At 37.1% G+C, this 21,793-nt stretch overlaps 2 protein-coding genes across 2 annotated transcripts; one reads left to right on the top strand and one right to left on the bottom strand.

Annotated features, from left to right (window-relative positions):
• Window positions 1-292: 292 nt before the first annotated feature.
• slc6a7 (solute carrier family 6 member 7) lies at window positions 293-9,834 on the bottom strand. The gene is made up of 16 exons (XM_065287207.1): window positions 9,724-9,834; window positions 9,171-9,475; window positions 8,048-8,270; window positions 5,856-5,987; window positions 5,525-5,673; window positions 5,402-5,445; window positions 5,078-5,216; window positions 4,583-4,717; window positions 4,253-4,356; window positions 2,992-3,116; window positions 2,760-2,872; window positions 2,205-2,342; window positions 1,920-2,019; window positions 1,314-1,432; window positions 995-1,168; window positions 293-905 (listed from the first exon to the last, which is right to left on the bottom strand). Exons 2-16 carry the CDS (start codon window positions 9,234-9,236, stop codon window positions 744-746), a joined length of 1,923 nt encoding a protein of 640 aa, XP_065143279.1. The 5' UTR covers window positions 9,237-9,475; window positions 9,724-9,834; the 3' UTR covers window positions 293-743.
• A 2,854-nt stretch (window positions 9,835-12,688) lies between these two features.
• rrm1 (ribonucleotide reductase M1 polypeptide) lies at window positions 12,689-21,187 on the top strand. Its single transcript, XM_065287206.1, has 19 exons — window positions 12,689-12,880; window positions 13,490-13,578; window positions 13,976-14,153; window positions 14,239-14,339; window positions 15,230-15,289; window positions 15,461-15,500; window positions 15,625-15,787; window positions 16,157-16,298; window positions 16,380-16,463; window positions 16,545-16,706; window positions 16,803-16,882; window positions 16,965-17,166; window positions 17,249-17,398; window positions 17,474-17,695; window positions 17,779-17,855; window positions 17,933-18,068; window positions 18,150-18,245; window positions 18,881-19,069; window positions 20,847-21,187. The coding sequence occupies exons 1-19, from the start codon at window positions 12,862-12,864 to the stop codon at window positions 21,036-21,038; spliced, it is 2,382 nt and encodes a 793-aa protein (XP_065143278.1). The 5' UTR covers window positions 12,689-12,861; the 3' UTR covers window positions 21,039-21,187.
• Window positions 21,188-21,793: the final 606 nt, after the last annotated feature.

Genomic DNA, 21,793 nt, shown 5'->3' with positions numbered 1-21,793 from the left:
GAATGCCGTAAATGCCAAGGATTCTTCTGTCACTGCAGGCTGCACATATTTCTCAAATATTTTAAAAATCCTGAAGATTTTGTTTTCATTTAGAGCTACGCAGCAGCAATTTAAGAGAAATAGATCGGTGTCCACAACAAAACCTCAACAAGGCCGAGTTTAGCACTGTAACCATAGTGCAGAGTACAAACATGTCTCTTCAACACCTCATCTTTGGAAGGGGACGTATGCCTCATTCAAGCTGTACTTTGCCTTAAAAAAAATACTGAAATAGATGAATAATGTTGATTTTGCCCTCACATTAACATCAAACAGCTAAGAAGAACAATTCATTAATTGTGCCACAAAAACATCCAATTTTATTTGCTTAATGTGTGACCTTTTGAAAACGGATATCATTTACATTACATTACATATTTAAATAAAGGCTTTGCAGTGCCTTTTTTACAACTGGATACAATAGTTATTATTAATAAAAATCTCCATTCATTTAAAAACAAGGTAAATCGCAGGAAATTGAATTCTTGGGGCATCAAATTCAATTTCTCATAATCTTTGGCCTTAGGATCAGTGCCATGTGACATCAATCGTAGTAGTCATAACATCAGCATAAATAATGTCATTGTAATGTGTCCTACAGTACAGTACGGTCATCTCTGGTGAAAAACAGAACGCAGGAAGTCCTCACCAGGATTTGTGGTTTTGTAACGGTGAAGTTCAGCCGCCCAACATTTGGGGCACTGTTATGCCTCGCTTATAGCCTCCCATTCCATGGCAGTAAAGTCCGCTTCAGCCAGGTTAACGGTGTAGGGTCCGTCTACTCTCTCCGCTTCCACGTGCTGATCCTGAGTGGCAGCGTTGTTCACACGCCAGGAGTTCAGTGGACGGATGGATTTCTTAAAGCGCTGTGTGTGCAAATAAAATGCAACGTGTATGTAAATGATGAGGGAGGACTCATGTTTAACACTTTGTTGTTTGGTTGAAAGTGACTTACTTCGTTCAGAGTGCCAGACTCTTTACTGACCGCCACTATGGCCCAGATGAGAATCTGTAGACAGCAGAAGGTTCCCATACACACACCCAGAGCTTTGCCCCAGGTTGGAAACACATAGGAACCGTAGCGTAGAGAAGTACGGTACATCTCGATGAAGATGTAAGTCAAGATGAACTGCACAGAAAAAAACAAATTCTAAATTTTTGAACGGGTAAATCATTGTCAGGTGAATAAAATGATAATCATAGATGCAGAACAAAAACAGTGTTTATTTTTATTCAGGATGATGGTTACTCCAAAAGCACACCAGGACACCCACCATAAGCAGGAAGGGAGTGAAAACCACCCAGCAGGCTTTGAAGTACACCAGTAGTTTTGTGCACCAGGGTGGACATCCACAGATCATGTCCACAATATCCTGACAGAACTGGTTTACCCCTGCAATAAAATCACCATATAATGATGATGATGGATCAAGAAAGAGATGACCAGGTTCACTAATCTTACCAACTTGCATGACATTACTACATTACACACTGTTTCCCTGGAGTAATCTCAAGTAAACAGACTTCTGACGGCATAGCCTAATCCCCTTTATACCTTTTTGGGTCCAGATCTGCACAACTAGTGACAAAATGTACAGCCGGCAAACTAAGGCCCCATTGACTTCCATAGTAAAAAAAGAATGCTATGGAAGTGTATGGGGCTCCTGAATGGTACAAACATTCCTCAAAATATCTTCCTTCGTGTTTATCAGTAAAAATACATTAATACACAGGTTTGTAACAAAATAAAGGTGAATTATAAAATGTCAGAATTTAAATTTTTGGGTGAACTATCCCTTTAAACAGTGTGGATCTTTTCAAATCTACAATGACAAATCTACTACTAACATCCAAGTGAATAAAAACAAAAAAAAATTCACCATAGAAGAATGAGATGCCAATGCACATGAAGAGAGTTATAATGATGAGACCAAAGCTGGTACTGAAGGAGTCAATGAGGGTGAACCAGTAAATCCCTCCCTGTGATGGATGGGGAAACAAACAAAATGCTTAAAGGAAGTGTCGGACCCACTTCTAAAACGACAGATGAACAGCATTGACGTGATGGTGAATAGGGATATCATGCATTAGTTGTGTATTTCTCCACATTTATTTCTAAAAGAAGTCACAGTAATGTTGATTGATGCAGATCTGTTTGCTCTTACATCAGTGATCAGAAGCAGACCCATCAGATAAAAGCAGAAACAGAGCGAAGCCAGAAACAGCGTCTTGTGTTTGAGATTAGATCTGAGCTGAGGAAACTCATCCAACACTGCTGTACAGATGCCCTCCATGTTACCAAACTACAAAAAAGCAGAAAAATTAAACAAACAGTCTCAACTCTTCCCTTGGATCGGATCTTGTACCATTGTACTGTTATTTGTCATACAGAAAACTCAGTTTCTGACATTGAGAAACAGAATAAAACCGACTGGGTGAAGACAGAGGAAGGAAACCCACTATGTGGTCATGCACATTTACCAAAATAAGTTTTGTAAGAATGTGGCAGGCAATTTTGCACATATATTAACAAATTTGCATCATTACCACAGATGCTTCATATGACCACATTTCTAAAATGTTGTATGGGCAAATCTTACTAAAGAATGTGATAACCTGATCAATTGAACTTGGATTTTAATATATATATATATATATATATATACATACATATGTATGTATTGGAAGACACATGTATTGATTACAGCAGAATATCTTACCAGTGTGTCCACTCCTAACATAAAGAGCATGATAAAAAACAGAATGGACCAAAACACTGATCCGGGGAGAAGTGCCAGGGCTTCTGGGTAGGCAACAAATGCTAGTCCAGGACCTGAAAGTCACGGATAAAAGTATTAATTATTATTGCATCTGATTGTTCATTATTTTATGCTATGATGTTAGCTGTTTGTGATGTCAGAAGGTTAAAGCAACAGGTTAAACAGGAAGTACCTGTATCTGCTACTTGTCCCACAGGCACACCTTTCCTCCAAGCCATGTGACCCAGAATGGAGAAGATAGCAAAGCCAGCAAAAAAGCTAGTGCCACAGTTTCCTACAGTGATGATCAATGTGTCCCTGAAAAAAAAGATACAAATAGTTGATCCACCAGATTTGTTTTGGTTCATGCACTTAATATATGAAGAGTTTTGTTCCAAAACGAGTTACCGCTAAAATCAGTATTGTGTCAGTTCAGTATTAAAAAGTACATTTTCATTTTACGCATAATCCAATATCCGCCGTTTTATTCTGTACTCTTTTCTCGCTTTTTCCCAAAACACGATAAAAGCCACTCCACCTCCTCTGCAGAATGCAATAAATCCGCTCAACAAATCACAGCGCACCATTCCATGCATTGTAAACAACAATGGCGGCGCTTTGAATACACACAGTCACAGAATCCTAGTTTTCCTCACCTACTTTGTACTTCATGATCAACAAACAAACAAAAACAAAATAGTAATTTTGATGGCATTGATAAACCTGTGGTGATTTTCTGTGACGGGAAAGAAATGTAAGCCATCAATTTCTAATAATTTACGTGAGAGGCACTCGGGAGATGGAAAAATGTCGGCTGTTGCTTGTACTCACACGATCGCATCAGGCTTGTCAAGCTTAGCAGTCATGCTAACACATTGATCCCAGCGGATCGTATGAAAAACTTTCCATTATTTTATTCTAAGCCAACAAAAATCGAGCAGGACCAAAACATTTTACAGCTGATCGCTGTCAAAAAGCGTTCAGGGACGACATCCCAAGAATGACAGCAGCAATGACAGTGTTATTAATATGACAACGTAAGTGTTTTCATTAATGCCATTAATGTTTATTTTTTTAATCAGTGTATACCACTGTTTAACTATATGAATATAACATGCCAAAGATGAATGCACCTTTATATATTGATTCAATAGCATTTTGAAAAAAAATGGTATAGAAAACACGTTTTTACCGAAATCAGTCTAAATGGATTTATTGCGTTTGGGAACCAAACTCTTAATTTATTAAATAATATATATTAAATATTATTTAATAAATGAATATTTATATATATATATATATATATATATATATATATATATATATATATATATATATAAGAGGAGACCACAAACCACCAAAATTAAATAATATATATTAAATATTATTTAATAAAGGAATATTTATTTTATATATAATATAAAAGGGAAATAAAAAAAATAAAAAAGGCTAACCTGATGACATTATTGTCAAATTTATTGTAAGAGGCCATTGAGAGGAGACCACCAACCCCGATACCCAGGGAGTAAAATATCTGTGATGCAGCATCATTCCAGACCTACAACAACAACAACATGCAAAAACCATCATTATTAATTTAAACACTGTAAAAGTTTTTTTCAACCTAAATTTTCTCACTTTAAATTGAAAATGTTTCAATATTTTAGGTGTTACCAATTTAAAAAGTCATTTAAACTTAAATTTTCACTTAGGTTTTACTTTTTACAGTGTAATATAATATAAAACTATTCACATAGATGGTGGTGTTGTTTGGGTAATGGTACCTGTGCGTTTGCCAAATGGGCCCAGTTTGGAGTGAGGTAGAAGGATACGCCACTTAAAGAGCCCTCCAGAGTGGCTCCCCTTATAATAAGCACCACAAGCACAAAATATGGGAATGTGGCGGTCACATAAACCACCTACGTCAGACAAAAGAGATGCGGTGAGCTTGGCAAAGTTATATATTTAATCAGTTATTTGGGGTTTGTTAGTAGACAATGACATGTATATAATACATTCTTGCTTTCTGAATGCATGCATGTTATGAAATCCATGTACTGTTTATACTTAGATACCTTAAGTATTATGCTTTTCTGAATGCTAATAATAAGCACCTGATGATCAGAGGATTTAAAAATGTGCTCCAGGATGACCCTGAAAATCAGCACTCTTTCATATGAAGTCCACACCCACATTCCTATCAGAAATGAGGCCAGTTGTATACACTCTGAATAAAGATCTCCCTTTAGACTTTAAGGTGTGGTTGGGTGATGCCTTACCTTGCCGGAGCTGCGAATGCCCTTCAGCATGCATAGGAAAATAACAAACCAGGCAGCCAGCAAGCAGAGAGCCAGGGGCCAACGGACCGGACCGGGGTCATGCAGCCCATCACTGTTCACCATACCCAGGACCTTCACACTGAAACACACAGACTGGTTCAACCACCGGTATGTTTCGATTGGCCTATTTGCATATTAACAGTCCATGAAAGCCTGGATTTGAGATACTGTAGATGTCACCACAGAACCATGTATAGATGTTATAGTTCTATAATCTTAAATTTCTAAAATCAGAATTTCACATAAAAAACTAAGATATCTTACTTCCAGAAGACCTCACTTGGACTTTGGGTGGCATTTGTGTTATTCTGTAATGAAAGAAGAATTATAATTTGTTTGCTCATGGAGACAGACTGAAGGAGACAAAGAAAGATAAATAATACTCACTCCGCAAAGAGCAACATTATGAAGAGCGTCACATGACCATGGTAAAGGACTCTGGAAGGAACTGAACAGGTAGTAGAACGTCCAAGCAATGATAACATTATAATACAGACACACAAGAATGGACACACACAGCATCCCTATGCCAATCCCTGCAATGAGATATGGAAACATCATCTCTATCTCCCAAGCAATCATTTGTTTAGTATTTATATAATACGCAAGGACCATTTATTCTTAATTCTCAAAGCGACAGCTGCATGCACACTGTGAGTATGAATGCATTCAAATGAAGATTATATCAATGCACTGAACTGATGATTTTAATATGTACCTTTCAGGAGCGGACAACACTTCCAGACCATAATAGGGCCGGCCGCTCCATACTGACCCAGGCTGAGCTCCATAAGGAAGAGCGGCATTCCCGTGAAGAACAGCATGATGAAATAAGGTATGAGGAACACACCTGCAGCCAAACAAAGGACAGTCATTATACTTCACATATATTTTATAATATTCTGAGCGTTTTGCCATTTTTATCACTTTTCTTTACAATAATAGTACATACAGGACAGGAAATGATAGGGTGAAGAGGTTGAAATAACAAGAGCTGGATCCAAACAAGCACCACACCTCAACATGTCGGAGCATGTGTGTTAACCACTAGATAGACTACTATACATTTCACTTGCACGGTTTAACAGTTCATTTTCATAAAAAATATATATACACACATATATAAAACATATACACCTTATTTTAAAAGGATGTCTGTGCATTAAAATAAGAGAATGTGCATCAGAGGCTTTTATTTGGCATGTCTTTTCAGTATATATCTTTCTTTCTTTCTTTCTTTTTCACACCATTACAGTATCTATGGCTAAATTCATGGCGAGAACCAGTTAATCCATTGACAGGTTGGGTGGAGGGGCAATTTGACATCTCCAATTCACCTAACTTGCCTGTTTTTGGCCTATGGGAGGAAACCAGAGCACCCAGAGTAAACCCACGCTGACACAGGGACCTAGCTGGGGCTTGAACCGGAGACCTTCTTGCTGTGAGGCAACAGTGCTAGTATACATCTTTTAACAGTGTTGACATGCGCTGTTCATAGGTAAAACAGGCTGCGTTCAGCACATAAATACCTGAATATATTCAAGGTCAACCAAAAGCAACCTTAGTCCCTGGTGTGCTATAGTTTTTTTTAAGAGGATTTACATTTTTTTATTAATACATCTCTATTTCAAGAAGTCAAAATACAAATCCTACTTTTAACCCTTTAAAGGTTTAATTCTAGACATGTTTTATAAGAGCAACACATCACTGAGACTGGGTGTGTGTGCAGGCTGGTGTGTACCATGTGGTAAAAAGGAGCTATTTTGGTGTCCGCTTTCAGATGCCAATAGCTCTCATTGTGTTTCTTTGGTCTGGTATTGAGGTAAATGGCCTTTCACATAGTGCAGAGCTGTGTGGTAAAAATACTATTTTATAATAATCTATAAATGAGATCTAATGTGTCATTTAATACTGCTACACTAGCACACTAGCACAGTTCAATGAAATACACCATATTGACTGGTCAGATTTACTCTCTTTCTATTATTTCAGAATGAATTATCTGGGAAAAATCTTTTTTTTACATCATCTTCTAACAATCTCAAACAAGTGGTTTCAATGAGATCTTTCAGTAAGCCATCTTTACATTGCAAATTTTATCCTTTCTGTTGAGGTCTTATTGGTTTAGGCAAATTGGTTTGTTTCAGAGGTTTTAAAGAGGGAAATGACCAGATTTCCTAGTTTAGCCAGGGTTTACACCCAGTTTAGACAAGAAAGTCCAGGTTTACCCCAAGATTTCCCAGCCGGGGGTTTTACAAGGAGTGTCCCTGTGTCTTGGCAATTCACATTAAAATATCCCAGTTTCGAAGATAAAATTAGGATACATCAATGTTTTTGCTTTAAATTCTGGAGAAACTAAAGATGAGCAATTCCATGCAAATGTCAACCTTACCATGAAAAAATACAAGTTTTTACCAAACCTTTTTAATCATACTAATATCTCAGATGTCAATATTTGGTGACTTAAATACCAATGTGAGGGCTCTGTTTGAGTTTTACATTTTTTTTCCAAAGTGCAGCTTTCACATTCATAATGTACATTACACAAAAATAAAATAAATATTATTTGTCCTTTGAAGAGCAATCCCATCTTCATTTGTTGGGTATATGATTGCTTCTTGTTTGTTGATTTTAATTAACAGAATTCCTAACGATATTGTCTCCCAGATATTTGGCTTGTCCTTTTTTTGGCACATGTATATATAAATACATTTTCTGAGAAATTATGTTTTAGTTTTTGGCTACACAAATGGGATTGCTCATGTATAATACCAATACAATATATTTAGGCATTTGCCTGATGCTTTAAACCAAAACGACACACAACAACTTATTTTTCACTTAGACATTATCTCATTTGGAAAAAAATACTTTTTCAAACACTATGTCACTATTTCATGTGTCACTCACCTCCTCCATTTCTGTAGCAGAGATAGGGGAACCTCCACACATTTCCCAAGCCAACACAGTAGCCTATACAGGAGAGTAGAAATTCATATTTGCCGCCCCACTGCTCTCTGGTTGGAGGAGCAGGTGCAGGTGCAGAAGATGAAGGCTGATGTTCAGCTTGGGACTGGGATACAGGACTAATGACATCATGAGAAGACACAGTGCTGTTCTGCTGTACTGGACTCTGTTGAAAGCATATGATCACATATTAAGTCTATCAAACTGATCAAATACAACCAGTACATAACAATTTAAACCACTCATGATGATACTGCAAATAAATCTGAAGGTAAAGATTTATATAAAGGCTGTTTAATCATTGACAGTCACAGTACTTCTCAATTGTATTCCTAATAAGCCTGTAGTTCAGTTTATAGTTCAGTTTATAGTTAGGAATGGGGAACTAACAGTCAGTTGGTTTGTGTAGTGTGTGTATAGTAAAGGAAGTATCTTTGCTATAGAAACATAGATTAAAAATTACTTTGATTTTGCACTTCAATGCATTATTTTCTTGCAGAATGAAGTAATTCAATTTCTGATGGTTTCCATTTAAAACCATCAGCTGTATTAAATTCATTCATATAGCCTACTGTATTTTGGGTCTTTCACCACTAAATGGTGCTATGCGCGGTGACAATATAAGTCAAGGAATTTCCTCACATTTACAGTTTTATATTAAAACTGCATTTCTATTTTGTATTTTAGTTTCTATTAAAAACAATACAACCCCCATTATATACGCATTAAACCCATTACAATTCCTTTGAGGGTTTAAGAAATGTTTTTGGCTATATTTATAGCTTACTTTCTTCTTTAAAATAACAATTGCATTTTCTTAGAATTAATTTATACACATTTAGTCACATTCAGTGTATTATTTAGAATAATAAAAGTAGCTGAAATGTAACCGCGGATAGGAATAAGGACAGACGGGTTGTGTTACCTCGACAGACGCGCAACCCAACGACACACTGTTAAAACGAAACTCCTTTAAAAAGTTTATACACTGAGATATCAGTTACATAATCATACTGTTCAATTTGACATTTGTAACACAAACTGAAGTATTTGCAAGTATATGTACCTCTCGTGTAGGTTCTGTATTTTTGACACCGTTTCCAGGTGCTGCTGTCGCCTCCTCGCGCTGCATCTCCTCAGCAGATACGGCGGCGCTTTCTCTCTGATGCTGCGTGTTACATTATTCACTGGTTTATAAAATCTCTGAGAATGTATTTACTTTATGTAAACCGGGTTTTAAATACATAATGTTAGAAGAAAGTAAAGTTTGATAAAGCGCGCAGGTGGTCTGCGGTGATCCATGTTGTTGGTGGGGGAGGTAGGTCAACAGATGAAGGGAGGCGCCACGGTCAGTTCCGCGCACCTTCCTACCTGCAAATGCGAAAAATGCGAGCTGTTGGTTTATACATACTGAATATGCGCAAACCAATCTACGTATGACATCTAGGTACCGCGAGAGAGATTCAAACGTTATGTTCTCGCGGTATCTTGGTGTCATTTGTCGATTGGTGTGCGCAGCGTCGTGTGAAAGTCGAATACTTCTTGCCTGTTATCATTCGTTTAGTCATTTATAATCGGTTTGGTTATGTAAAGTGTTATTTTGGTCATTAAAGCCTTACCTTATTTTGTCGACATTTCTATAAAATTCTCGCTGTACATTTTGACTTGGGAAATTACACCAAATACATACAATATTTTGGTCGATGTCCAACGACTTCATTCAACGCTGCTCTAATTTCAACAGGAAGCGACCAAACTTTAGTAGCAGGAAACATTGGCTGAGAGGCGCAAGTATACAAGCTCGGATCAACTCTTGTGAAATAGTGATATGGCTAAAGACAGACAAATGGGAGATAAGTGACTTATAATGATAAGAAATTAAGCTATGTTAAAAGAAAAAATGTAATAAAAAATAAACACATAGTATAATTTAATAATTAATTATTCAATCGCAATTTTCTTTCTACTTATAATCATATATCCATCAATAAAATAATCATATCCATCAATTAAAGATATGTAAACGAGTGGTCTCCTGGGACCTACCATTTTGCAGATTTTAGCTCCAACCCCAATCAAACACAGCTCAAGCAGCTAATCAAGGTGTTCAAGGTTGCTTGCTTGATAATTTAAAAGATACATTTTCAATAAAAACGTTTGTACGAATTTTGAGAAGTAGATCTAGTGCTTCAGTGCATAATTTTTCTTAGGCAAATTTTTTAAAGACAATTAGCCTATTGTAATGTCTATAAATGCAGAAATTTCCAATAATATACACAAAATATTTTATAAAACTGAATGAATGTATACATCTTTTAAAATATACAAAAATGTGACAATCAGTACATAGAAAATAGGTAATTTGTATGGACATTGACAAAATAAAATGTTCAGAAAATGCCTGCACTTATGAATACACAAATCCAGTTCTCATATATTAGGATTTAACTGATCTTCCAGTTGACCTGGTCAAACAAACTTTTAGGTTACAGTCTGCCCTAGATGGCATTATAATTGAAAAATTATATTTCCATTATAACTGAAAAGTGAGATTCTCCATTATTTATTAAAAAAATATTGTCAAACTATTTATGGTCAAGTCATGTAGACTGTATTATAAAATATTATTAATAAAAAATGTTGATTTGCAAACATCTGCTTTAATCAAATATATGCAATCTATTTGTTGCTTCCATTTTTCTAGAATACACATTTGCTTTTTTAATTGCTGCCAATTAACAAAAAAAGTACCTTTTTTAGGGAACTGAAATAATTGTTCCTTTTTATGGGTAGATTTTCAAAACAGCAAAAGTTAGTTTACCCTTCTCTCACACTGGTTAAACCAATAGCAACAATATTATATTAGTCTATTTATTTTATAAAAATGTTTTAGTGGTGCTTGCATTTATGCAAAAACATCACTATTATTATTGCTCAGGGATATTATTAGTCTTCTTTTTCTGAACAAAATTTCAGCGCGTAATTGTTCCTGCACCATTTGACATAGACCCATGAATGAGAGCTTAAATCGACCACTTTATTGAGGAATGGTGTGCTATGACTTATATAAGTGATCGGGTGCAGGATTTCCCGAAAGGGGTGGGGAAAAACCACCCCGAAAAATCCCATTGTCTCTTAGGATCCTTACAGAGGTATTAAGCCACGCCCCTATCAACCAAATATGAGCACCCTAGCAACAAAAAATTCAAACAGTTATATCCTAACATCTGAATGTCATGGCGACATGGGGGTTGGTTTATATCAATTATGTTGGCAAGTAGCCTATGGAGTATCATCATTGGCCACTGCCAAGCCACTCCCTACAAACCAAATACCGTACCTTAGCAAAGGAATAAACAAAGCCTTATATCTCTGCATCAGAACGTCGTAGAGACACGGGGGTTGGACCATTTTACTTACTTATTTAGCCTGGTCCAACCAGACTCTCGTACATTCATTTCATTTGTACAGAGAGTCTGGTCACGCTCCATTGCAAAGCGTTACTTCCGTTAAGGAGGGTCCTCTGTTGAAGTTTAAAACTATTGGATCTGCCCAGAGTCACTCAGGATCTGCCATAGGCGATCGATAACGTGTGGTCGTGACATATATCATGCGCCGAAACCGGCCGGAAACAAGTTCTAATAATCAGACCAACAAAACTTAGCAAACATTGTTCTTGCTCCAGCTTTAACTTCTGTATATTCGTCACAGTTTTCCAACAACGGACCGAATAGCTTTTTTCACGTCTTTCTCCGCTGCCATACTGAACTACAACTCAAACTGACGCACAACCTCAACGTCATCGTTCTTAGCCACCCCCCTCTGTTCGCTGATTGGACCTGCAGATTTTTGCAGGAGAAAACGAAACTCTACACAGCAGTCCCAGACGTACTACTGAAGCGAAATGAAAATTAAGCAGAAGTACGTAGGAGGGCGGAGCAAGGCTAGAGTATATTCACTAGTGGAAGCCAATTTTCTCCCTAGCAACCAAATACAGTACCCTAGCAACAGAATAAAAAAGCCTTATATCTCTGCATCAGAACGTCGTAGAGACATGGGAGTTGGACCGTTTCACTTGTGGCTTGGAGTATAATCACTAGTGGGTGCCAATTTTCTCCCAAGCAACCAAATACAGTACCCTAGCAATGAAATAAACCAAGCTTTGTAGAGACATGGGGGTTGGATAATTTTACTTGTGACTTGTGTATAATCATTCTTGGATAATATTGTTCCCCCGAAATTTGCCACGGCATGCACCACTTCACATTTTCTTCAGAAAATGTACCTGTCTAGTTATTATTATTCCTATTTTTATATTTACATAATTATTTTTATGTATTTTTTGTTTAATAAGTATCCCTTGTACATTCTGTTCTAGCCGATAATTATACATTATAACATATTATTTGATGTTTAATATCAGTTGATGTTATGTACAATTTTTAATAAAGCATTTATTTATAAAATAATGGCCCCGTTGTGGTTCCGAATGCCCTTATTGCGGGTTCCGTTTCCGCTTTGCAAGTGTGACGAAGAAGAAGGAGCGTGAGCTTATTGGTTGAGAATCTGCTTCCGGTGCCGCATATCGTTCTTGGCGGGTTCCAGTCGCGCGCTTAATGTTTGTTCACAACAACTGCCTGGCATAGCAGCAGCTGAGGGACGGAGCAGAGGAGCAGCACTTTATCCCAACATTAAAACACTTCTTTATTTTTTCGATTGTACGCTTGGGCTGAACTGTCAACTAGAAGACTTCAACCATGCATGTGATCAAACGAGGTAGCATGCTACTCGTTATTCGATTGTTTACTGTTTATGAGCAAAATGTTGTGTTTAAGATATAATATTCAGATGTATATAACTTAACTGTATTTACTGCGTATCGAATCTGTGTTTTTATGATCATAAATGCTGGACAGTCCGTAATATTGACAGTTACATTTTTTTTGTCTAAGTTTCATCGTGCAGAAGGTTCTCAATTAATTAAGTGCAGTGGATATTTAGCTAACTTAAAATTCTGGTCAAGGTTTCATATTTAATACTTGTAACGTTATATGATTGTACTAATTTGTTGAATTACATAGCCTACAACAGATATTGGAAGTCACGTTAACTAGCTGTTGACTAGCTGTTTTCTTTGTTAGCTGGTAGTTGGCGCCAAGCGCTGGATTAACTAGTTCATATCCCGACGGGAGACAAAATATTGATACCAAGTATTATTGTACGACTTAAATTTACGAACAAACAATTTGTGCTCAACTAATGTGGAGTATATAATATGCAAATTCAAACTTCCAGTGGATTATTCACGCTACTATGCTAATACGTTCATCATCGTATATGCTTCATTTTCATGATATTAATTGTTATTAATGTTTTTTTTCTCAGATGGGCGCCAGGAGCGTGTCATGTTTGATAAAATTACTTCACGAATCCAGAAACTTTGCTATGGACTCAACTCTGACTTTGTTGATCCCGTAAGTTGTAAACTGAGAATAAGCATGAAAGTCTTACACTTGTGATGTCTTTGCAATTTACCAATGATTAGTAATTTAATTACAGGTCAAACCATACACCCCAACCACTGCTTAACCAACACCATTGTCATTTTCAAGCAGACTCCACCCTTTATAGGTCACTCTACTTGTTCACAAAGCAATGTTTATAAACCTACAGTACTACTATTGAAGCTTATACAAATGTGCAATAGATGAGCGTTGTCATAGTTACAGTTATTAGGAGTTTTCCTGGTGCATAAATCTTAGCCTCTGTCTGTCTAGGTATTTGCTGCTCTGTATTGTCACTCGGGTAAGAAAATATACCAAGAACCAAACTGTAAAGGCTTGACCCTAAATCTGATTATTTTCCTTTTAGACACACATCACTATGAAGGTGATTCAGGGCCTTTACAGCGGTGTCACTACAGTCGAGCTTGACACCCTGGCTGCTGAGATCGCCGCTACCCTCACCACCAAACATCCGGATTATGCCATCCTGGCTGCTCGCATCGCCGTCTCCAACCTGCACAAAGAAACTAAGAAAGTCTACAGCGGTGAGTGCCAGTTTTGGGCCAAGGTTTAGGCTCGTAAACCAATTTAAATCACAAACTGTTAATCAATATAATTTTCTAATTACAGAGGTTATGGAGGACTTGTATAACTATGTGAACCCCTTAAACAACCGCCACTCACCTATGATTTCCAAGGAAACCCTTGACATTGTCTTGGCCAACAAGGATGTAAGTGTGTACACAAGACCCTCTCTGTGAAAAAATACATGTCAAAACCAGCTCCATATAAGGGCTTTTTGCAGCGCTTGTCTACAAACAATTTTAGAGCAGTTTGTCACCGAAGCAAGAAAGCTAAAAAAAACCCATGATCATATTATCAGTAGAGTTCTGTTTTGCTTTGCATTTTCTATTTGGGATGTTTTTTGTGTCGGTAAGGAAAGCCACCAACACCACCGGACACCGTGTCCACCGGAGTAACACTTATTGGTAAAAAAGAATTAGATTAGATGCGATAACTAAGACCTTTAATATGACTACACCATCAGTAGGCCTAGATCAAGTGATTGACGTTTAGACGTCTCATTACATTACCTTTACATTAGGCATTAAGCAAATGCTTTCATAGAGATTTAAAAAGTAAGGAGGCAATGCGTGACGATTTGTCACTACGTGCATCTTCAGGTGTAGAAAAAAGAATATAGCCTAGCCTATATAATGTTTAATATACTGTAGATAATATAGATATTAATATTGAAAATATTTTAATATAATTATATACACTATGCAAATTTTATATATCAACATATGCATTATAATTAAAGCCTAGTATTTAATTATAGCGTATTAGGTGTTCTTGAATTTTTAGGTACATTTAGATTTTGGTACGAAAGTTTTTGTTGAATCATGATTTGTTCATGAAAACGTCTGTACGTACATTTCACGCGCACATTCGTGTGAATGAGACCCAATGTGTTTTGCATTATGTAGGATGATTTTATGCACAAATTTCAAGAAATGCAAACATTTTTATGCACAAAGTTTTTTTATTTTATTTCATTTATTCAATTAATGTTTGTCTGTGTTTTCTTTGAGAATGTCATTTCTGATTTTTTCCACAGCGCCTCAATTCAGCTATAATTTTCGACCGGGATTTTTCCTACAACTTCTTCGGCTTTAAGGTAGCTATGACATCTAATGTTCAAAAATTGACACATGTATAAATGCTTTTATTTTGTATTATTTTATAATTTAAAACTTTATCCAAAAATTAATGCCAGAAATGATCTTTGACTTGACTACAGACCTGTATACTGAGAATGTTATTTATAATGTGGTGTTGTTTTTTTAAGACATTGGAGCGCTCATACCTGCTGAAGATCAATGGAAAGGGTAAGAGATTTAATCTGAAACTGCATACAATCTGAAGGCAAAAAAATTAAGCATTAAACATGAGTGTTTAACTGCATAAAGACTTAATTGAGGGAAGACTAAGTCTTGTCTCATCTTTTTCTAGTTGCTGAGAGACCTCAGCACATGTTGATGAGAGTTTCTGTGGGGATTCATAAAGAGGACATTGCGGCAGCCATCGAAACCTACAACCTGCTGTCTGAGAAATGGTTCACTCATGCCTCTCCTACACTCTTCAACGCTGGCACCAACCGACCACAGCTCTCCAGGTAAGCACCATAAAACATACAGGGGCAGTTTCGCAGACAGGGATTAGCTTAATCCAGGACTAGGCCTTAGTTTAATTAGGAAATATAACTAGTTTTAACAAACATGCCTTACTAAAAATATTACCTGTGTGCAATTTGAGGCAAATCAAAGGGCCCTGATGTATTTTATTATATGTCAGTACAAGTTGTTTTTAGTTTGGACAGTTCTTAAAAATGTTTTAGTCTAGGACTAGTCTAAGCCCTGTCTGGGAAACCGCCCCACAGTCTCTAATGCAGACACAAGGGGGCAGTTTTAGCAAGCATCTTTAAAAAATGTAATGGACTTCTGTTGTGGAGCTTAACATAAGCTTGCTCTATTATCATGTCTAGTTGCTTCCTGCTTGCTATGAAAGATGACAGTATTGATGGGATCTATGACACGTTAAAGCAGTGTGCCCTCATCTCCAAATCTGCTGGAGGTATTGGGGTGGCAGTAAGCTGCATAAGAGCCACAGGCAGCTACATTGCCGGGGTGAGTATTTTCTTAATTAATGTCACTTTAAACTACTTTACTTACAAAGCAGTTGTGTTCACAATTTTTATTCGTCAACAGACGAATGGTAACTCAAATGGCCTGGTTCCTATGCTCCGTGTTTACAACAACACAGCACGCTATGTGGATCAAGGAGGCAATAAGGTAAGATATATATTTTTACATTAAATTCCAGTTGAAGATAGTATGGTGGCTTTAACGATGAATACATATTTCCTTATTCAGAGACCAGGAGCTTTTGCCATGTACCTGGAGCCGTGGCACTTTGATGTTTTTGACTTCTTGGAGCTCAAGAAGAACACTGGGAAAGAAGAACAGCGAGCTAGAGATCTCTTTTATGCCCTTTGGATACCCGATCTGTTCATGAAGCGAGTGGAGACCAATGGAGTGAGTATATTACACAAGAAGAATGTTTTTACATGCATGAATATTTATTTTCATCACTTGCTTTATTTTTAACCTCACGTGTTAATTATTCCATAGGACTGGTCTCTGATGTGTCCCAGTGACTGTCCCGGGCTGGATGAGTGCTGGGGTGAAGAGTTTGAGAAGCTATACACAAGGTATTAAACGAGTGCAATGTGATATCACTTTAATACAACGTTTGTCTGGATGTAAATACATTTGAACAATGATTCATTACAGGTATGAGCAAGAGGGCAAAGCTAAGCGTGTGATAAAAGCTCAGCAGCTGTGGTACGCTATCATCGAGTCTCAGACCGAGACCGGTACACCTTACATGCTTTACAAGGACGCCTGCAACCGCAAGAGCAACCAGCAGAACCTGGGCACCATTAAGTGCAGTAACCTGTGCACAGAAATTGTGGAGTACACCAGTAAAGATGAGGTAGGCAGAGCATTGTGGGTAATGTATAAATGCTACTTACTTGGTTTAAAAGTAGCATTTGTAAACTCTTGTGTTGTTCTAGGTGGCTGTTTGCAACCTGGCATCCATTGCTCTTAACATGTACGTCACCTCAGAGCGAACCTTCGATTTCCAGAAGTTAGCCTCCGTTACCAAAGTCATTGTGAAGAACCTGAATAAAATCATCGACATCAACTACTACCCAGTGCAAGAGGTGATGTTTTGTTTACGGCCTTAACAATCGTTGTTGTAATTGCTTCATATGCTAATGATCTCTCTCGAATAACAGGCTGAAAACTCAAACAAGCGCCACAGGCCCATCGGTATTGGTGTGCAGGGTCTGGCTGATGCTTTCATCCTTATGCGTTTCCCCTTTGAGAGCCAAGAGGCTCAGCTGCTCAACACACAGATCTTTGAGACCATCTACTACGCCGCTCTGGAGTCCAGCTGTGAGCTGGCTGAAGAATTGGGCCCGTATGAGACGTACCCTGGGTGTCCTGTTAGCAAAGGTGTAAGTAAAATTAAGATGTGTTGTGTCTCCCTATGTTAGAGATTGTGGGATTTTTCTCATTTACTCCTGCTATGATTTTCCAGATTCTTCAGTATGATATGTGGGGTGTGACGCCTACAGACCTGTGGGACTGGAAGGCACTCAAAGAGAAAATCGCTAAGTAAGTAACCCCATCCAAAGACTTCCTGAATAACTAGGTTATTTTTTTTATTCTAATCACCTTTACCTTCTTATTAGACATGGAGTTCGCAACAGCCTGCTTCTGGCTCCAATGCCCACTGCCTCCACAGCTCAGATCCTGGGCAACAATGAGTCAATCGAGCCCTACACTAGCAACATTTATACTCGTCGAGTTCTGTCTGGCGAGTTTCAGGTGAGCTAAAAGTTACAATGGATATTTGTGTTCACCATGTTTGTTCATGCTTAACCAACAGGTTTTTTCTTTGCCTTTCAGATTGTTAACCCACATCTTCTCAAAGATCTCACAGAACGAGGCCTTTGGGATGAAGAAATGAAAAACCAGCTTATCGCTCAAAACGGATCCATCCAGGTTAGTTTAGTTTTCTGTTTAATTTAAGATTTTTTTTATTCAAATGGTAACCATTCCACCAAGAGTTGCTCTCATTTCTTACAGATAGCACATTAAACTGGATCTAAAAATCAGCTTATTATTTGGTCACCTCATAAACCCTTTTGGTTGGCTGTCTGCTTTTAAATGTGATTGAATGAGCCTTGTTTCTGTAAATGTTAAAAATCTTTTAAGATAGAGCTTAATTCATGTAATTTAAAGGGATAGTTTACCCAAAAATGACAATTCTGTCTTCATTTACTCTCCAAGTTGTTACAAACCTGTATAAATGTCTTTATTCTGCTGAACACAAAGGAAGATCTTTTAAGCAATGTTTGTAACCAAACCATTTATTTCCATAGTATTTTTCTTTTCTACTATGGAAGTCAATGGAGCTCCTGTTTCCTGCCTGATTAAAAATATCTTCCTTTGTGTTCAGAACAAAACCAAGAAATTTATACAGGTTTACCAACTTGATGGTGAGAAGTGATAACACTAGAATTAAAATGTTTGGGTGAATTTTCCCTTTAACCTAGCTAAAATTTAAATGTTTAATTTCTTTTATGAAACCCATCTTTGCTTTTTTGGATCATTTCAAAATGTCTTTCCTTTTAAAGGATATTCCCACAATACCAGATGACCTAAAGCAGCTGTACAAGACTGTATGGGAGATCTCACAAAAGACTATCTTAAAGATGGCTGCAGACCGAGGTGCTTTTATTGATCAAAGCCAGTCCCTCAATATCCACATTGCTGAACCCAACTACGGCAAGCTGACCAGCATGCACTTTTTTGGCTGGAAACAGGTATGACTGAAACTTCATGAATCAGGACTTAAAACGATACTCCAACCAAATATCAAAATTACCCCTTGATTCACCCAATCTCAAGAAATCCGAGATACACATGTCCAGAATCTTTCAGACGAGCACATTTGGTATTATTTTAGTAAACGTCCTTGTGACGATGAGACGTTATGTGACATCGTCCCCTTTATGTGACATCGTCATCCTTGTTAGGTTTTATGTTTATGATGTGCCCGGGGGGGTCATTAATATTGTATATGTTCACATTCAGATTTACAGAGTTGTGATCATCATGCATTTACATACATCCCATTCAACTTATGCACGGAGATGCGGTGGTGTATAGTTGTGGTTAGGTGCACATAATCGCAAATATCACAACGCACTTCAATACAAATAACTTTAAAACTTTTCGGACATTAATGACAAAACACACTCGTTTAGTTTTACATTACCATTTATTGATTTTATGTTTGGGTTTTCCTGTCGCAGCCTCCGTGGCGTGTGTGTGTTGTAGCCGTCCGCTTCCGGGTGTGCTGTGCGTCCTACTAAGGGGTCGTGTGCCCGTATGAATGTACATTTAAAGTTCCGGACGGGACTATTAATTGTTAATGTTTCGGGCCGTTTTTCTTTACTGTTATAAATTATATTTATATCTTTAGTTTGATGTAAATGTGTTAATTGTATGCTTTATAAATATTCTGTTATAATGTAATGTGAGTTTCTCCCCCTTCTGCATACATTTATTAATTGACTGGTGGGTAAAATGGGGTATACAGATGGTGCGGTCTGGTAATTAGACGTGGGAAACCTCTCTATATAAGACAGTGGCTTGCAGCCTTTGAGGAGAGAGGTTGGGGGCTAGAGAGTTAGCCGAATGGCTGTTTGCTGTAAAGTAGCAACATGGGCTTTGTTCTTAGTTAAAAGAACGATGGCATATTCTGATAATTGAATTACTTTTTCTTTTTCATTATCTTTATCTTTTTTTTTATTTTAAAATGTTAGTTTTCTTTAGAGTATGGCCACAGATGTTTAATTGGACTACAAAAGTTTTGCAAATAAAACTCACGTGAAGAAGCTATCCTGCTATCTGCTTGCGCCTTCTTACCATTTCCCCCTTTCCCTCATGGTTACATTACCACAGTCCTTGATCTTCTAAGCTTTATAATTGTATATAATTGTAAACATGGATCAGGGAACAACTTCTGATTTTAAACCCCAAAAAGTGCATCCATCCCTCACAGAAGTAATCCATACGGCTTCAATGGTTTAATAAAAATCTTCTGCAGGTTATCGATGTGATTATTATTTTTTTGCTCTGTAATAACTAGCTTCCGGCAATGATGCCATCATGGACTCAAGCAATTAACGTGAGTGTTTTAGTGTAGTAAGGGTTGGTTGGCATAGGTACGTTGTGCAGTGAGTCCAAGATGGTGTCATTACCGGAAGTTAGTTATTATAGTTTATAAAGTTTAAAATGGATATTTTTCTTAATATCGCATTGTTCACCTGCAAAAGAAGGATGAATGCACTTTTTTTGGGCTTCAAAGTTTAACGTTCTGATGTCTCCCATTATAAGCTTGGAAAAGCAAGATTATTTACTAAAATAACTCCAAATGTGCTCATCTGAAAGTTGATACATATATATTTTGGATTGCTTGAGGGTGAGTACATCATAGGGTAATTTTGATATTTGGCTTAAGCATCGCTTTAAAAGATTGAAAAAGGCCTAAATAGTGTGTTTGCTGTAATAACTTATGCAAACATGTCTCCACAGGGTCTTAAAACTGGAATGTATTACCTGAGGACTAAGCCTGCTGCCAACCCCATCCAGTTCACTCTGAACAAAGAGAAATTAAAAGACACGCCAAAAAACACAACCGAAGATGAGGAAACAAAAGAACGCAACAAGGCTGCTATGGTGTGTTCCCTTGAGAACCGTGATGAGTGTCTGATGTGTGGCTCTTAATCCAGCTTTTTTGTACTGATTTGTATTGGGTTGATAATATTTTGCATCTTGTACAGGATTGTGCTTTTTTAACTGGCATTGATATAATAAAATAATAATATTCATAAATGAATTCCATGAGACCTCTGAATAAACACCTTTTGAAAAGATCATTTTGTTGAGTTTTAAGGAAAGCTGAATTTTTTGCTACTCATGACTTAACATTTGTAATATATACTACTGTAAACATTAGGCGTCAGGGGCAAATGCTTTATGGAAGGTTACATTATTTTGTAAACATGTTTACAATAAAGTATTGAATCAGTCAGTGTGGAGTTTATTTTCAAATTTTATGTTAGAATAAACACAAGTTTGAGTGCAACCCAGGTGTAAAAAAATAAATAATTAAAGCTACAGTGTCGTATAATTATTAGAAGAGGAGCGTCAAAGTTTGATTTTTTTTAAACTACTTTCAAACTAAATTAAATATTTGACAATCTTATTATCTCAATATTAAAGATAGGGTCATGTTTTCCCCAGATTGTTATGTAGAAAACCATACAATAGCAAAAAAAAATGAATAGCTAGGTTTTCACAGGCAGGGTCACAAATGTTTCTTTAGCTGGGATTGGTAAATGCAAAGCCATACATTTAAATAGTGTTAATGTATTCTGCCATGTATTCAATACACTATACAGCGATGGATATAATGACCCTCTGGTCTCTATAACCATCTGTATTTGATCATTATGGAACAGGTGAGATGGGGATCCAGT

The sequence above is a fragment of the Paramisgurnus dabryanus genome, chromosome 18, assembly GCF_030506205.2.
Source record: "Paramisgurnus dabryanus chromosome 18, PD_genome_1.1, whole genome shotgun sequence".
NCBI classification, from domain to species: Eukaryota; Metazoa; Chordata; class Actinopteri; order Cypriniformes; family Cobitidae; genus Paramisgurnus; species Paramisgurnus dabryanus.
This window is presented reverse-complemented; position numbering and strand designations above follow the sequence as displayed.

What these genes read in the sequence shown, in the direction of transcription:
- slc6a7 (XM_065287207.1), bottom strand. Translation starts at nt 9,236, where the DNA reads ATGCAGCGCGAGGAGGCGACAGCAGCACCTGGAAACGGTGTCAAAAAT. An exon ending in GTCTGCTTCTGATCACTGAT is followed by an intron (nt 2,020 to 2,204) that starts GTAAGAGCAAAC and finishes CATCCATCACAG; the next exon opens with GGAGGGATTTACTGGTTCAC. An exon ending in TCACTCCCTTCCTGCTTATG is followed by an intron (nt 1,169 to 1,313) that starts GTGGGTGTCCTG and finishes TTTTCTGTGCAG; the next exon opens with TTCATCTTGACTTACATCTT.
- rrm1 (XM_065287206.1), top strand. An exon ending in GGTGTCCTGTTAGCAAAGGT is followed by an intron (nt 17,696 to 17,778) that starts GTAAGTAAAATT and finishes ATGATTTTCCAG; the next exon opens with ATTCTTCAGTATGATATGTG. An exon ending in TTCTGTCTGGCGAGTTTCAG is followed by an intron (nt 18,069 to 18,149) that starts GTGAGCTAAAAG and finishes TTTGCCTTTCAG; the next exon opens with ATTGTTAACCCACATCTTCT.